This window comes from Rattus rattus, chromosome 4 (genome assembly GCF_011064425.1).
Source record: "Rattus rattus isolate New Zealand chromosome 4, Rrattus_CSIRO_v1, whole genome shotgun sequence".
Taxonomy (NCBI): Eukaryota; Metazoa; Chordata; class Mammalia; order Rodentia; family Muridae; genus Rattus; species Rattus rattus.
The window spans coordinates 133,289,524-133,307,205 of NC_046157.1; the positions used below are offsets into that span (position 1 = coordinate 133,289,524).

At 42.8% G+C, this 17,682-nt stretch overlaps 1 protein-coding gene across 2 annotated transcripts in view; it reads left to right on the forward strand.

Moving 5' to 3' along the window:
- Positions 1–17,682, forward strand: part of Als2 (alsin Rho guanine nucleotide exchange factor ALS2) — a 72,393-nt gene that overhangs the window by 22,201 nt on the left and 32,510 nt on the right. The window contains exons 5-11 of one of the 2 annotated variants that reach the window (XM_032901150.1): positions 2,353–2,710; positions 4,118–4,286; positions 5,226–5,322; positions 7,402–7,479; positions 11,028–11,210; positions 14,618–14,789; positions 17,248–17,428. In XM_032901150.1, the coding sequence (XP_032757041.1) occupies positions 2,353–2,710; positions 4,118–4,286; positions 5,226–5,322; positions 7,402–7,479; positions 11,028–11,210; positions 14,618–14,789; positions 17,248–17,428 (1,238 nt within the window). Of the gene's footprint in view, positions 1–2,352; positions 2,711–4,117; positions 4,287–5,225; positions 5,323–7,401; positions 7,480–10,433; positions 10,987–11,027; positions 11,211–14,617; positions 14,790–17,247; positions 17,429–17,682 lie in introns of those variants that run through there. The other variant, XM_032901149.1, reaches the window with a different exon arrangement.

Genomic DNA, 17,682 nt, shown 5'->3' on the forward strand with positions numbered 1-17,682 from the left:
TTTCCTCTATTAAATGTAAGGTTAAACACTTGTTGTATACAGCTCATTTGGGTATCGAATTACCACTATTAAAAGTCTGTATTCCCCGACCCCCAACATTTTCCTTTGAACTTACTTTGCTAAATGAAGTTTTTATTATATATGTTGGTTTTGGCAGTTGTGTTCCTGTTAAATTTAACTTAATCTATGTAAGTAACATTTTAGCCTTACACTAAACAGAAAATTTATATGCTGGTCTTTATTATTGGTTGACTGTAAATTCTAAAATTATATCTTCAATCAAAACGGCTAGTAATTAGTTTCTCCCTACTTTATTTGTTTAAATACAATTGAATGACTAGAATGTAGCTCAGTGGTAGATCACTTGCCAAGCATGTCTGAGGTTTTCAGCACCTAAAATAAGGAAAGATACAAAAAATGCATATATACACACATCCATGTATATATGCATATGCATGCATACACGCATACATATACACACATATACACATATACTCATGTACATATGCATACATGTACATGCATGCATATATACATACACACACATATATAATACATCACTAACAGTAGCTTAAGTCTATTGGCAGTGATCTCTGCCTTTCCTTAATGGTAAGAATCTCCCTCTCAGAGACCATCAAGGCACCTGCTAGGGGCATTACAGAGATAGCATGAACAAAGGGTAGAAATCCCAGTAGCACTGAACACCTTGTCATGAGAACTAAGTCTTCAGAGTATTTGCCTTTAATTGTATGTAGTTTTCAAGCCTCTGCTGAATATTTTCATTAGATTACTTATTTGCATAGAAATAACTTCTATGTTTGTAATATGTAAATTTGTAATTTGACAAACTATATTGAGCACCTTCGGCGTGCCAGATACTGTGGTAGGCACTGGGAATTACTTCAAGAAGATTAGACGCCAATGTTACTTCTATTTGGTTTGTTGTTGTTTTTGAGATAGCCTTTTGCTGTGTAGCCCAGGCTGGTCTGCAGCTTTACAACCGTGCTTTGCCATTTGGTTCTGAATTCAGGATAAACTAAGAAACAATGTGCACATCTTTGGGGTCTTCAGGTATAAAAAGCATTTTTTAAAGAGTTATATAATTTTTAATTATGTGTAGGTGTGTGTTTCTGCATGTGAGTATGTGCATGTGAGTTTAGGTGCCCATGGAGGTCAGAGTTGTTGGATCTCCAGGAACTGGAGTTACAGGTATTGTGAACTGCCTGGCATGGGCCCTGGTGACTGAACTTGGGTCTTCTGAAAGAGCGCCAAGTGCTCTAAACCACTGAGCTATCTTTTCAGCCATCAACCCCTATAAGAAGCAATAGTTTTTCAGTGTAACTATGGTTATATGTCAAAAGCTTTTTTGTATATCTAATGATTTTTTTCCTTTTTAGTAAACAGTATTTGATATTTCAACCTAATTTTTCACTGATACTGGGAATTTTTTGTTGAACTTTCTAATAGTCCCACAGAGCATGCTAAGAACACTAGCTCCATGTATTTAATTATTAACCTGTTCCATTTATCCTCTGTGGTAACCAGAGCAAAGGTTGTAGCCTGCCCAGCTACTGAGTTATAGGAGATGAGTTACGGATGGCTTAGCCTAAGAATGTGGTTTGAGGGGTAGTAGGCCAGGGAATACAATTTTCTCCTATATAGCCTACATCTAAATCTTCATTATAAAGTGTTTTAGAAAAAACCTTCTTTTTTGAATAGCTTATTTCTTCTGTTTCATAGTAGCAAGTAATCAGTTTAAATTTTCCTAATAGTATTCAAGTAATAGCAATTTGAGTTTTTCCAACCTTCTACTCAGGGCATCTTGCATTAAATCCAGTTTTTTTGTTTCATTTTTGTTTTTGTTTTATGTCTATTTATTTTTTGGGACAAGGTCTTACTATGAAAGGCCAGGTTCCCTGGCTTTGACCTTGAGCTCCTTTTGCCTCAGCCTCCCCAGGGCCGCAGCCAGGACCTTTCAAACTTTCTGTGTCTTGCTCTCCTTTTTCTGTGCTTGGTTTTATAAAGTGGCTAGAGATCATATTAACATGCCACTAAAAAGCATGACACTGAGACAAGAGGAAGCACATAGGTGAAGAACTGTATTTCAAGCACCATTTCCTTACAGTATGTTAACTCCGCAATCAGGAGGGGATGGTTTGAGACCAAAGATAAGCAGTTCTATTGTCGTTGTCCTAGAATTTGCTGTGTAGCCCAGGCTGGCCTCATTCCTCCTCCTCCTCCTCAGCCTCCTTAATGCTAAGGTTACAGACAGGCACCTCGTCATTGGTTCCGCTTTAGATTTTTTTTATGCAGATGGCTACTACTGACTGCTTATGCTTGTATATGTGTTAGCCTCTTGTAGAAGAAGCAGTTCCTGATCTTCACAGTCCACCAACCACAAGCACCTCAGCCCTCAACAGCTTGGTGGTCTCCTGTGCATCTGCTGTTGGTGTGAGAGTGGCCGCCACCTATGAAGCAGGGGCCTTGTCTCTCAAGAAAGTTATGAACTTTTATAGCACTGCCCCCTGTGAGCCAGGAGCTCCGTCAGGCACTGCTTCCACAGGCCCAGAAAGTCTGAAAGATCTCAGAGCAGAGCAGGTGAAACAGGAACCCCTACAAGGGAAGAAAAGATCAGGCCTCATGGATATCAGAGAGGAGGAGTCGGAGGGAGGGAGTCGAAGACTCTCCCTCCCAGGATTGTTGTCGCAAGGTAATGCCTTGGTGGATTGACTTCCGGAGAGTCCTGAGTGCTCCAGCATTGCATGCTGTGATATAGCAAGTTAGTCTTCCTAATTATCAGGGCTGGCATATTCTGACTCTGAGGTTTCTATAATGGTGTTTGGCTTTGAGAGAAAGCTACCAGTTTCTCTGCTTCAGAAATAGTTACAGGATATAGCTTTAGTTTTTTTTTTTTAGATTTTTTTTTTTCTTTTTGGTTCTTTTTTTCGGAGCTGGGGATCGAACCCAGGGCCTTGCGCTTCCTAGGCAAGCGCTCTACCACTGAGCTAAATCCCCAACCCCCTAGCTTTAGTTTTTTAACAACTATTTAAATTGTCCTGCTGGGGCCTTATACCACATTGATGTTTAAGATTTACTTCATGTTATACATTGTTGTAAGGTATAGTGAGCCACACCTCAATCCCAGCACTCTAGAAGCAGAGGCAGTCAGAACTCTTATGAGTTGCCGGATAGCCTGGTCTACATAGTGAGTTTCAGAACAGCCAAGGCCACATAGCTAGACCCTGTCTCATAGCAAACAAATAACAACAACACACCCGAGGGGAAAAAAAACCCCACTAATCTATGTAGTCATCCAAATATGTAAAAGCTTTGTTGTTTAATTTATTTTATGTGTATGGGTGTTTTGCCTGCATCTATGTCTGCACCATGTGCAAGCCTGGTCCCCATGGAGGCAGGAAGAAGGTATCAGATGGCTTGGAACTGGGATTACATGTGGAATCAAACCCAGGTTGTCTGGAAGAGCAGCCAGTTTTCTTAACTGCTGAGCTATCTCTCTAGCTCCCCCCTTTTAAAACTTTCTTCCCATCTTAGAAGTTTAAGTTTTTATGTCTTAAAACTAAACCATTATTATATTTATTTGTTATATATTTAAAATTAAAACTTGGCATAGAAAACATTAGCTTTGAACTATGTTTTAAAAAAGAAAAGTATTTGTGAACCTTGCAGTAGTTTTCTTAGAGCATATTCTGTTTTTTATTGTTTGTTTTCCTGAGACAAGGTCTTAGCCTGGAACTCTGTGTAGTTCAGGATGGGCCTCAGCAGTCTTCTCGCTCAGCAAGCAACGTGAGCATCAGCACAACACCCATTTATTTAACATATTCTCTGGAATATACGCTCTCTATGATGTTGATAAATGCTACACAGAGAGGGTTTCTGCAGCCAAATGTTTGGCAGTGTGACAGATTAAACTTTTAAACAGGCTTCTGATTGTAGGTCTCATGAGCCGTTCCCGACCTCATTGACCAGTAGAGCCACTCTGCTGCAAAGGAGCTAGGAGTGTTTCTATAAATACCACGCTGGTGATTGCTGTAGGGTGTTCTGGTGAAAGCGGGGTCTTCTGCTTCCCTGCCCTGACCTGGCTCCTGCTTGTCTTCAGTTTCCCCCAGGCTCTTAAGGAAGGCCGCCAGGGTGAAAACACGGACCGTGGTTCTGACTCCCACGTACAGTGGAGAAGCAGATGCCCTCCTGCCTTCGCTGAGAACAGAGGTGTGGACCTGGGGGAAAGGCAAGGAAGGGCAGCTGGGGCACGGCGATGTCCTGCCCAGGTGAGTGCTGCCAGCGTTTACTGATGGCGATCAGCTTACACAGTAGCCTTTTTTTTTTTTTTTTTTTTTTTGAGGTCTCTACACACCCATTTCCTCCAACAGGACAGATTACCATGTACCATTAGTGCTGATAAAAAAGCTGTCACCTTAGCCCTCAGTGCCTAATGATACAGGACTAGAAGCTGGGCTTGGTGGCACACAAAAAACAATAAAAGACTGGCGTGTCTGTGCACACTTGTACATATCTGTTTTGATGTTTGTTCATCTTGGAATGCAGAACATGCTATTAGGATAAGGTGGTATGTCACTGAAAGATTTGAGTAGTTACATTTTAACAGGGTTCTGACCCCAAAAGATGTAGCTGTGCTCCTTAAGATAACTGTCACTAAAGCATTAAAGTCTATGTACACCAGGGAGACTGTCATTTTGATTAATAGGCTTTCCCAGTATTAACATGCTTGATATATGAAGAGTGAAGATGTATGAGTAGATTGTCTGAAGCGGTGGGCTAACGTTCCTCAGCAGAGCGAAGGGGACTGAAATCAGAAGTTGTCTTTCTTCCCTGTGGTGCTCTCTCTTTCACAGTTCTACAGTTTGTACATTTCTATTTTATTTTTATTTGAGATAGGGTTGTACTGTGTGGTCTAGTCTGGGCTTGGTTTGCAGTGATCCTCCTGTCTGCAGGTGTACCATTTCCAGCTCAATTTTATGGTTCCTAATGGATTCTGCATTACAGGGGTTAATTAGTGATGACAGACAACACTGCAATTAAAAACTAATGGAAATTAGGTATAATATTCAGAAGAAGTTTGAGCATATGTACACTATTTTTGACATTTTATTTTTATTTAACAGTACTGGCTGTATAATTTGATAAAGGCTATGACTCATGCTGAAAACACTTTTACTTTGTGTTTGTGCACATTTGTTTCCTTTAAGGCTTCAGCCGTTGTGTGTCAAGTGTCTGGATGGTAAAGAGGTCATCCACTTGGAGGCAGGTGGCTCCCACTCTCTCGCACTGACTGCGAAATCTCAGGTGAGAGGCTAAGTGAGTGATGCTCATGGTTTGACGGGAGGTTGTCCTGGTTAGACTGTCTCTGAACTACTGTACTGTCAGGCAGAGCCGTATTTCCATTTTATAGATGAGGAGAAGGGAGCAAGAGAAGTTATCCAGCTCATCTGAAGGGCATTGGTCTGGCTGGAGTAAAGCTTCCACTTAACTCTAGCTGCCAGACCAGGGCCCTTCTTAAATGGAGCCAGAGTCTCCAGGTAGAGTAGGGCCTCAGTTCCCTCATGAAGGAGATTCTTAGTGTGACACTAAGAAAAAAAAAGCCAATTTTGTTTTGAATACTATTTATACAAAACCTTAAGAAAAGAAATTGCCTTAAGATGTTAAGATTTCAGTTGAACAGAAATACCCTGACAGTAGAAACAGACCCACGTATATGAGTCTTTTGGATGTCTTCAGGACAGGTGTGTTGTAATAGTTTAGGAAGCAAGACCAAGTATGCAGTAGACGCTTTCAGAGTTATTGACTGGTTTTTTTTTGTAGGGCAAGAATTAGAATTTGGTATATTCTATTTGTAAATGGAGCAGAGACTTCAAACGAACAAATGGAATCATAAGTGTTTAAGAACAAATATTTGGTGACTTTTCCCCGGAAACCTTAAAAGTAGAAAAAAAGATTTGACATTAAATCACAACAAGATATGATTGTCTTCATAATAATTCAGCAGTCCTAACCAGCAAACATTAACAGGCCCCCAAATACCTACCAATTGGCAGAGTGTGTGCTTGGAGTGCTCAAGGCCTTTGCTTCTGTCTCCAGCTCGTAAACCAGGCCTAGTGGCACATGCTTGTCATCCCAGCACTCAGGAGACAGGAGGGGCAAGAATCCAGGCCATCCTCTGTTACATAGCAAGGTTGAAGAGAGGTGCAGTGGGAGGAGGGAGGGAGGGATGGAGAGGGAGAGGTCCTCGTGGATCCTCAGGCTTGAAACCTGGCTTCCTCTGGGTGCCTCCTTACGGTGGTAGGAGAGAATGACTCCTGAAAGTTGTCTCTGGACTTCCACATGTTCACCCTGATGTTCACATGTGAAGAATTTAAAAGGAGGATGGCTAGTGACAAAAGATAATTTAGCCAACAAATTTAAAACTACTTTCTCCTAATAGAGGATATCACATATATCTTCAAGACACAGGAAAAAGCAGTGGTGGCAGAAATCTAAATGGGACCTTGCTGAAAGATGTACATATTCATTGACTCAGAATTCCTTGCTCATGAATTTTCTAGGAAAAAAATATCCATCCATCCATCCATCCATATACACATACATATATACATACATACATACCAGTTATTCAAGGATTTTTTTTTAAGAAAATGTATTGTTCTTGTGAGTATATATGGGATGTCAGTATATGTTGTATGTGTATGGGAAAGTATATGTGTGTGAGTATCTATGTAATGTGGGGGTATCTGTATGATATGTGGAATGTCTATGATTTGTGTGTATGTGTATGATATATGTATAGGGGTATCTGCATAATGTGTGATGTGTGTGTTGAATGTTTGTGTATGAAGTATATATGGGGTATACACACATAAACATACATAACATGTATACATACACACATCCCAGTGGGTTTCAGTAGGGTTATTTAGAGTACAGGAACACATGCACCTTACCAGTGGCTGCACCACTGAGGAAAAGGTGTCTGTGAATGGGACCCATGACCTCCTCTCTATGCTATGAGTCTTGTGGAGGTGGACTGACCTCAAAGTTGAGATTCTCCCGCCTGACTGTGCTATGCTTATAAGCTTGTACCAGCAGGCCAGGTTTCATTTCAGTTTTCTTCTTTTGAAATGGGATGAGACAAGCTCTCCCTTTGTAATCCAGGCTGCCTGCACTGAAAAGTTAGCTCAGACTATAAACCTCCACCTCCTCCCCCCCTGAGTGGTGGGGTCTCAGGAGCCCCTGTGTCCAGCTAACACCTGTCGTTTTAAGGAGTAGAAAATTAGTGTGAATAATTTCTGTGATTTTAGGTACTTGAGAAGGTTCAGAATAAACATTTAAGATTAAACTTACATTCTGTTCCCCTCTTGTTTCTGATAGGTTTACTCATGGGGCAGTAATACCTTCGGTCAGCTGGGGCATTCTGAGTTTCCAACAACGGTTCCTCGACTCTCGAAGGTACTTTTGTAAACCTAATAGCAATATATTCTGGGATTCTGTGCTGTAGCACTTTATACGTTTAGGGAAATTGTTTCTGTAGCCAAATTTAGTTTATAAATTTTCCTAAAATTTTTTGATTTTTTTTAAAAAAGGCTTTATGACACAAAGTCATTCTTTTTCTACTTAAGTGTAATTCTATTTATTTATTTATTTATTTATTTATAAATTTTTTTTAAATTTATTTTTACCCTGCAGATTTTCTTCCCCTCCCAGTCCACCCCCTGACTGTTCCACATCCCATACCTCTTCTCCCACCACCCCCTGGCTTAAATGCAATTTTTAAAAATGTTTTTACTTTATAGCTTTAACTGTTAACTGAATATTTATAATACATCTGTCTTTTTTTTTTTTAAGTAAAGAAATAAAAAGATGTCTCCTTTTAAGCAAATGTTTATTTCTTTGGTATATTCTTTTCTTTCTTCCATCAAATAATGTCTTCTCTGGCTTCTCTCTAAACCTAAATTTGACAAGCCATAATGTTCTGGTGTTATATGTTTATTTTATAGCTTAGACCAGAATAGACCTAATGTTAACCCTTTTCTGTAGCAAAGCTAAAGGTTTAGATGGCTCTGTTGCATAAATTGGTTGTCATTTATGTAACACTGTTGAGAGAGTAGTAGTTTCTAGTTCCTTCTATTTCTGTCCAGATCAGCATTTCCCAGCCTTTCCCTTGCTCTAACACCTTGAAGAAAGGCCTGTATACAACCAACCAGTAGTGCTGGTTCCTGCTATGCTGTTGAGAGGCAGGATGGTGTGAGGCAGGAGCACATCAGAATGGGATATGGTACTAGAGCTGCCTTTCCCTGTCCAGGACAGACTCCCTGCTGAGAGTAATAGAGAATATGAGGAGGGGGTAGCTGCCTTAATTTTGGGAATGTGGTTCAAATAGCCAAAATGCATGCATCTCTGCTTAAGGCCCACAGTGCTGACTCTTCCTTACCTGAGCTCAATTCCACTCCAGGGAAAAGACTGAAGAAAACATTGGGGAATGTTAAGTTACTGTTTCTAGTTTCAGTAGTAAATGTTTCCTTTTAAATTAGAAAATTTTAATTGTGAATATATAATGGGTACCCACAAAGGCCAACAGGGGCATCTGATGTCCCAGCGTTTGACTTACAGGGAACTGTGAGCTTGGGCATGGGTTCTTAGGTGGTCTGTACATGCTCAGTCTGTACTCCTAACTGCTGAGCCATCTCTCCAGCTGGGCATTTAGCATATAGCATTTCCTCAATATGCATCCCAGCCCCTGTTACTTAAACACAAAGATTCCTTGCCCCGTCATCTTAAAAACAAAGTAGAAGCACCCCTACTAATGTGGGAAAGGTTTTGGGGCTAGACCTGGTGGCACAAGCCTGCAGTCCCAGCCTCTGGGAAGACTGAGGCAGGGGAATTGAAATTCAAGTTCTGCCTGGGCTACAGAGCAACCTGGACAATGCAGAGAGCCTATTTCAGACATACTCCAGAAAGGGTTGGAGCTCGAGGTCATTGTTAGACTAGTCACCCAGCGATCATTGAGGCTGCAAGTTCCATTCCCAGCAGAGTAACAAAAGGCAAACAAATGGAAATCTCACCAAAGAAAATGCTGTACTATGGGGTCAGAGGACCTGAAAGTCTGGCTTGTCTTAGCCTTGGCACTGTGGAATTTGGTACAAGGTTAGTCTCAGAACTTTGTATACAAAATACAGCATGGAGGTTGGTTGTGTTTGGAAATGGGGTGTGTATCTGTTTGTTTCTTGTGGTCTGGAGATGATCACAGATGGTTTGAAATCATCTTAATCTATGAGAGCTAAAAGTCTAGTGAGATTTGAGTTAGAGTTTTTGTTTTGGTTTGATTTTTTGAGACATTCTCTCATAAAGCCCAGGCCGGCCTTAAATTCTTGATTCCCCTATTTCAGCCTCCAGACTACTGGCATTACTCCTGGCTATGTGCCACCATGCCCAGTTCTGAAGTTGTTGGGTGTTTTGTTTCGGTTTGTTTTGGTTTGTTTTGGTTTTGGTTTTCTGGCATTGAGTTCAGGTCACCAGGCTTTAGAGGCAAGCATCTTTGTCCTCTGAGCCACTGTAGGACCTGTAGGACCTCTTATGTAAGCCTCTTTAAAAATTATTTTATGTGTGTGAATGGTTTGCACGGGTATGTATGTAAGTGCATGGCATGCATGTCTCAGATCCTCTGGAACTGGGCTTGCAGATGGTTGTCAGCCATCATTCCGGTTCTGGATCTTTTGCAAGTGCACGTAACAGCTGAGCCATCTCTCCAGCCTCCTGAATTTGTTTTGACTGGAGATTGTGCAGTCAACACTTGCTGGCTTGTTGGCCTTGGTTGGAGTTGGTAGTATACCCCTGAAATCCAGTACTTAGGTAGTGGGGGCGTTCAAGGCCAGCCTAGGTTAGACAGCAGAGACCCTATCTCAAACGCACAGACTGGTGATTCTTGTAAATGTTTTAATTCATTCTTCTCACAATGAACTGGAAGTCCATTATTTGCATGACTTGATCTTGAGAACAGAGTGCCATGTCCAGAGACAGTAGCTGAGACATAAGTAGTAGCAGTGTGTGCACACTCACAGTCATCTGGTGATGCACAGGGTTTACCTGCATAGAGGTTGAAGGAAGCTGGAGGTTGGGGGCCGTATTTTGTTGTACACTTTCTTAATGAAGTCTTGTTGAGGAAGGCTGTGCATCAGACAGACAGTGATGAATAATAGTAAGTGGTAGATTGCAGGGTACCTAGAACCCTGGCTACTGCCTTTTGATGGAAGCTCCTAGATTACGACGTGGGGGTCCTAGTGTTTGAAAACCAGCAGTTCAGAGCTTGGTTCTCAAGCATTTGTTTGCGTTTGTTGGATCACCTGAAAGCCGGATCCCTCCTGGGTAATCTGTGCTGAGAGTTTGCATTTCTAACACGTTTCCAGGTCCTGCTGCTGCTGCTGCAAAGACCACTCTCTGAGAGCCACTGGTCTAGGTCCACGTAGATGGCTTCTCAGGGGTCCTGCCTGTTTCAGCATCCTGGGAGTTGGCACAGTGAACTGGCATCAGAGAGATAGTGAGTTACAAGTGGGAAACTGAATCTAAGGGTGTAGTTGGCAATAATGACATCTAGCCTTTTCATTATCTAGATTTTTTTTTCTTTTTAGGTAGATTTTTGGCACATGACTGAATGTGGATGGGCAAAGGTACTTTCTAGGTGTTACTGTTAGAGCAGGGCTCTAGAGTCTCCTCATTGTAAAATAGCCTGTTATAAACACCTACAAAAACAACGTTAAAAACCAGGAGCTGTGCTTTTCCCTTTCCATATTCTACTCTTTCAGATTTTTATGAGTCAGTTTAAAAGCTGAACATGAGGTATCTTTCTTTTGCTGTCTTCTGCAGTAGATGGGCACATTGCTGGAAGAGGTCCTCTCTCACAGTCATGGCTAACTACCTCATGCTGGCTTAAGTAATCCGTTCCGTGCAACTTGAGTTCTCCTTGGTTCCCTTGGATGGACGGTATCTTTCTGTCATTTCAGGTTAGCAATGAAAATGGAGTCTGGAGTATAGCTGCAGGCCAAGATTATTCCCTGTTTTTAGTGGATACGGAAGACTTCCAGCCTGGGTTGTATTACAGTGGCCGACAGGACCGTGCAGAAGGTGACACCCTGCCAGAGAATCCCAGTGGTACAAAGACTCCGGTACTTCTCTCCTGTAGTAAGGTGAACTCCAGTAGGAATTGGATCCTAAGGCCCACATTCTGTAGCATGGAGAGTCTTTGAATATTGCTGTGATTATAATGTCCCTTACCTTGATTAAGCACTCTGACTATGTGTAAAGCGCAAAGCCCTTCTCACTCTTCCCTCCTCTTCTCCTTCTCTGCTGTACTCTCCCCATGGCACCTGTCACCATGTAAAATGGTGTGATGTTCTTGTCTGCTTTGTGCCATACTGTAATGTGAGGCCATGGGGTAGGGTCCCCCGTTCACCTCTGTGTCTGCGTATGCTGTTTTGTTACCTTTCGGAGGCAAGGTCTTGACAAGCATGCAGCCCAGGCTGACCTGGAACTTGCTGTGCAGACCTTCTGCCTCCTTCTCCTGAGGAACTGGGATCCATCCCTGGTGTGTGCCCTCATGCTCTGCTCGGTGCATACTTTATACACAGTGTTGAGGCAGCACTCTAGGGGCCTTATACTAAGGCTGTGCTTTCTGTTTGCTTGCTTTTGGATGTGATGCTGGGGTTGGAACTCAGGGCTTTGTGTGCACTGGACAAGAACTCACCTCCTGAACTAACCCCTAGTTCCCACACCCTGCCCTCTGAGCTGTTTTTCTTCATTTCTCTTTTGCCATGCTAGGACTGGAACCTAGTCTCCCAGGGCCCTCAGGTGAATTATATCAGGAGTTCTTTCTATTGGGGACAGTACTAACTTGAGGCTTCTGAACTGAGCTCACAGAGACAGACGGTCCCAACAAGTCGCTGGCAGGACTTACCTTGGGGCCCATTGGCTTTCATTTCTGCTAGCTTAGCTGCTGCTTTTTCTTTTGAAGGTCCATATTCATGTCTACTTTTCTAATTCCTGCCTCGTTTACTTATATACTGCTTTCCTCACATCTTCATAGAGGATGTCAACGGGGTATAGCCCTCAGTGCTGGTACATTCTGGATTTTCTGTTCTCATTGAAAAGTGTTGTATGGGCTGTAGTTAGTCCTCAGCTTTCTTGTTAGTAAGCTCTGAATGTATTGAGACAAGACCTTAATTATTACCAAGGGCAGCATTGGCCAAGCGTTGGCTCTTGACCTACATGTAGTCTGTTTGTGGCGTGCTGATTGGCCCTGGGCAGTAGCTGGCCTGTCACCACATGCCCTCTGGAAGACTTCAGTGTAGATGAAGGATGAGGCTCTGGTGTATGTCACCAGTTTCCTTGAAAAGTTAATAGCCACAGTGTACAGCCTGCCTGCCCGACTTAATGAAGAAATGTGAATAAAGATATCAACTAATTTTGTTCATTCTAGGAAGGGCAAATGTAAAAAAAAAGTTCCTTGCAGAGAAGAACCTTAGCACATGCTAACTATAGACAGTCGTGGGTTACACGTGACATTCATCACATATGTACAATGGTTAATGACCACAGCAGGGTAAGTGGCATGTCCATCACCTTAGACATTCTTTTTGTGGTAGGAACATTCAGAATTCTTTTCTACTGGCTATCTTGAGATATTCAGTTAATTCTTTTGTTTGTTTTGTGAGCTAGGGTCTCTCTACATAGCCCTGGCTGTCTCAGAGCTCACTGTGTACATCCTCCTGCCTCCGTTTCCCAAGTGTTGAAATTAAAGGCATGTGCCACAATGCTTGGCTCTTTATCTGATTATTGTCATCATCCTAATACGTATCCTACCATATTCAACATCAGACATTTTCTTCCCTTCTTGCAGTTCCCTTGCTCACGTTCACTGTCTCTTCGTCCTTGCCCGCACTGTCCCTCTGTCCTTGCTCCCTTTGGTAACTACTGCTTTCTAGTCAGTTTCTGAGGCCATGCCTTGTGTCTCTGCACCTGACTGTTTCACTCTCTGCCCTTCAGTCCTGCCCGTGTTATTACAAATATCAAAAGCTCACGTGGGGCTGAATGGTGTTCCATTATATATACATTACTTTGTTTATGCATATTTCTGCCAAGAGATGCCTATGTGATTCTCTATCTTGGCCATTGTGAGTAGCGTGTGACTACAGATGTCATCTTGACAAACTGGTTTTTGCTCTGTTGGAATAACCGAGTAGTGGGGTTGCTGGGGTGTAGTAGTTCTTTTTATAGGTTTGTTTGTCTCGCTGAGGGCCCCATCCTGTTTTCTTTCCTGGCCATACTATTTTAAGTTCCTATCAACAAGGCATAGGGCCCTCTTTTTTTCTCTGTAAGCACTTTATTGTTGTCTTTTGGGTAATGGCCAGCCTAAGTGTTTCTTTCTTAGGCTGTTTGAGTATCCTCTGGGAGATTCTACTCAGGTCACTTTCCCACTTTTTAATTGGATTATTTGGGAATTTTTGCTCCTGAGATTAGTCAGTTCTTTTATACTCTGTGCATTACCCCTTTGTTGGGTAAGCAGTTCAAAGGCATTTTCTCCTGTAGATTCTCTTCACTTTGCTGAGCCTCCCCAAAGCTTTTAGTGTAATACAGTCTCATTTGTCAGCTTTTCCTTGGCCGCTTGTGTTTTAGGGTCATATGCAGAAAACTCTTTGTCCAGGCCAGTATCCTGAGGCACTTCTGTGTTTTCCTTATTTTGTTTCTTGATTTGATTTGTGAAGTAGAGTCTCACATTCAAGACCAGCCTCAGATCCATCCTCGATCCTCTATCTGTCTGGGATTGCACCACCCCAGCTCTTTTTTTTTTTTTTTTTTTTTTTTTTTTCTTGATGTGTGGTCTCACACTGTGTAGCCAGGATGGCCTTGAGGTGCCAGCATTCCTCCAGCTTCACCTCTGAGTGCTGGAATTATAGGCCTGAGCCATCACATCTGGCCCCGTGTTGGCACTTACAAGAGACGAGATAGTGCAGAGGCCTCGATATGGCTCAGGGCTCCTCCTCCTCTTCTTCTTCCTCCTCCTCCTCACTAATCTTGTTCATGTAAAGTGAGGCTTGAGATATTTAGCTCTTCTTTTTCTTTTATTTAATTTTTGTTTTCATTCTTTTTTCTTTTTTGAGACAGGATTTTCTCTGTGTGACTCTGACTGGCCCCTCAAGAACTCGCTCTGTAGACCAGCCTGGCCCCAAACTCACAGAGATCTGCCTTCCTCTGCCTCCAGAGTGCTGGGATTAAAGGGCTCCGAGATGTGTAACTTATCATTTGGGTCTTGTATGTCTAAGGTATCTTGGAGATGAATAGAAGTGGGTGTGTACAGTTACTCACATTGAACAGTGGTGTATGAATACAGCAGCTCCAAAGCAAACGAGAAGAGCTCTAACATGCACTGTTGTTAATCTGCACTTGTAAGCGATTGGCAGTTTAATAACCTGCTTACCAGCTCCTGGGCATCCGAACCTTTGAAAGGTTCCTGTCTGCCACTGTGACCCATACAACATGTCAGATCACTGTTTATGAATGATATTTTATCTTCGCTCTCTATTTCCACCTGTTTTAGCTTGGATATATCAGCAGAGTGACAGCAGGAAAAGATAGCTACCTAGCCTTGGTGGATAAGAACATCATGGGATACATCGCCAGCCTCCATGAGTTGGCTACCACAGAAAGACGGTTTTACTCAAAACTAAGCGAAATCAAGTCACAGATACTTAGGCCTCTTCTCAGTCTGGGTAAGTTGACACCTTCCACTGCCTGCCTCCCCAGCTTACCAGGGCTCTTGGTTTAGCTGTGATTCTGCATTGTCAAGAGGCTTATCTGTCTGTTTGCTCATTTGCTTTAGACAGGGTGTCTTGTAGCCCAGGTTAGGCCCAATGCACTATGTAGCTGAGGAAGATCTTGAACTCTTGATCCTTTTGTCTCCACCATCCAATTGCTGAGATTGCAGTGTAAACTACCATGCCTGTCCTTTTCGTGGTTGGTTGGTTTGTTTGTTGAAGGCCCAGGCTGGCCTCAAACCATCAGTCTCACCATTACCTGGGACCATAAGCAGGAACCGCTGTGCCTTGCTCTGAGGAAACTGTGGTAATGGTTTGCTCCCACATCCCATTCCCAGGCCCCAAGCTCTGTTTCCATAGTCCCCTGAGCTCCTTCTTCCTATACTTGTAGAGACTGGAGCTTTGGAAGATGTGGCAGAAGAGAAAAGTAGATTCTTTGGGAAAGTTGTCCCTAGGAACTAGACTTGAGTAATACTTCTGACTCCGAGTCCTTACACACTGTATAATTTCCAGGAATTTTTTCCCCCTAATTTTTGCTAGAATTCTATCATTCATATATGTGAGTCAATTAAGTTGCTGTTTATTCAGTCACAGAGAGGCATTGGAAATGATGCAGTAAGGCAGAGGAAGAAGTTCCCATAGTCCCTGGGCTGCCCCATCCTTGTGTCTAGGGTTTTTGGGGTCTCTAGGACATTAGCATAGCATACATAGTGAGGTTTGGGAGCTGGGCTATATGATACGTCCCTGTCTCAAAAACAACCCTCTCAGCCAGCAAAACGACCTTTCCCTGCCTGCCCTTCAGTTTTTCTAGGTTTGGCCTGTGTACAGAAATCAGAGATTTCTTCTCTTACCCTGTAGCCACTGCTAGGGTTCAGGATTTAGGCTAATGGTCCAGTATAGCAGTTTTACCGCGGTAAGGAAATGTGGGCCTGTGTGCTGAGCTCATTGTCTCTAATAGGAAATACCTACTGTCCAATTTGCTTTTGTTGATTTGGATTTTGTTTTATAGTTTTGAGTTAGGGTCTTATGTAGTCTTGGTTAGCCTTCAAATCTCTAAAGATGACTGAACTCCCTTTCCACATGCCTGTACTCCCTTTCCACATTCCCCAGTACTGCAGCCACAGGCTTGGACCACCACTCCTGACTAATGTAACCAGGTTTGGGAATACGGTCCCCATATACCCTGAGGATTTGCATTTTTTGTTTGTAATCTGGTTTGCTTTGTAAGGGTTGTAGAGCCCCTGTTGTGTAAAATCTCCCTAGGGTGGGCTCAGGAATTACGGGATTTAGGCAAGAAAAAGATACAGCAGGTACTTCCTGGGTTGTTCTGAAGAAAGGGGAGACTACTGTCTGAACGGGTCTTGATTTCTCTGTTGGTCTTGGTTATTCTCGTCAGCCTCATTGCTAGAAATGAGGAACTGCAGCCTGGGAAAGTCAGAAAATCCACCATTGCCCTCTAGAATTGAGAGTTGCCTTGGCCACCTGAAGTGTAGGTTCCCCGGGTGCTGAAGAGTTGGGCTTCTCCCTGGGTCAATTGGGTCAGCAGCCAGTGCAAAGAGTTTAAGATGCTAAATAAGCGCTAAGGCCAAGCTGGGGTGGAGCTTACTTGCCACAGTGCTTTCCTGGCATGCCTGAGGCCCTGAGTCAGTTCCCAGCACTGCATAGGACAGGGTATGGCAGCATATACCTGTAACCTAGCTCGAGGGAGGGAGAGTGAGTCAGAGGATATGTAAGTTCAAAGTCATCTCCAAAAACAACAACATCTATTTGTAGGAGTGAGTTTAATTCTTGGCTGTTGCCTTATTACTACTACTATGTGAAATTAAATAATTCATTTCTCTCTGTTTTATATTACTTATTTTCAAAACTTAACAGGTATTAGTTTTATTGGGTCTCCAGTTTGTTATTTTTAAAAAAAAAGTCACCTGGGAAACTTTTAAGAGAAGCATTCATCCTGAGAAGCTAATATCAAACCTGCTGAATCAGAGACCTGACAGTTCCTATTGACAAGGTCGTGGGTGTGGCCTATGTGCACATGTGTGCAGAGCTGTGCGTGGCCTATGCATGAGTGTACTGAGCCAGAGTTCTCTGTCACTATCTGTCTTACACCTTTGATTCAGGGTCTTATACTGAATCTGGAGCTCACCAGTTTTTAGCTAGGCTGGTGGCAACAAGCCCTGGGCTCCTCTTGTCTCCAACATCCATTTCCCACTTGAGGTTGCAGCCCAGGTCTTCCTGCTTGCACTTTTACCTACTGAGCCATCTCAGGGATTACTGGAGTTGATTTTGTAACGATTTTGGAAGTGGTTTGGGTTCCATAGATCAGAATTTATTTCAACAGAATAAGTATTCTCGGAAAGGGCAAACTTGTAAGAAAGCATTTGGTTTTCATGGTGTTATCATTTTGTTGCAGAACATTTGGGCACTGTGACCACTGTCCAGCTGTTGCAGGAAGTCGCCAGCCGGTTCAGCAAGTTGTGTTACCTCATTGGGCAGCATGGAGCCTCACTGAGCAGCTACCTGCAGGGCATGAAGGAAGCCAGGAACCTGGTCATCATGAAGCACTCGAGTCTTTTCTTGGACAGTTACACAGAGCAAGTATCAGTCTGAGGTCATGTTCAGCCTCGGCAAGGGGAATTTGCAAGGGGAGCCACTCCTCAATCACAAGAGTGGACGGGGACAGTGCCGCTAGGCAGTAGGACTGAAAAGCAGTGTTTAACCTTAGCCAGCGATAGTTTTGCAGTGCTCAAGATCAGTTTTCCTCCTGAAGGGGGAAAGGCTAATAATGACAATGAGTTCTCATATTCCTTTCTATGTCCAGCAGTGAGGGATAGCATACTTTATTAAC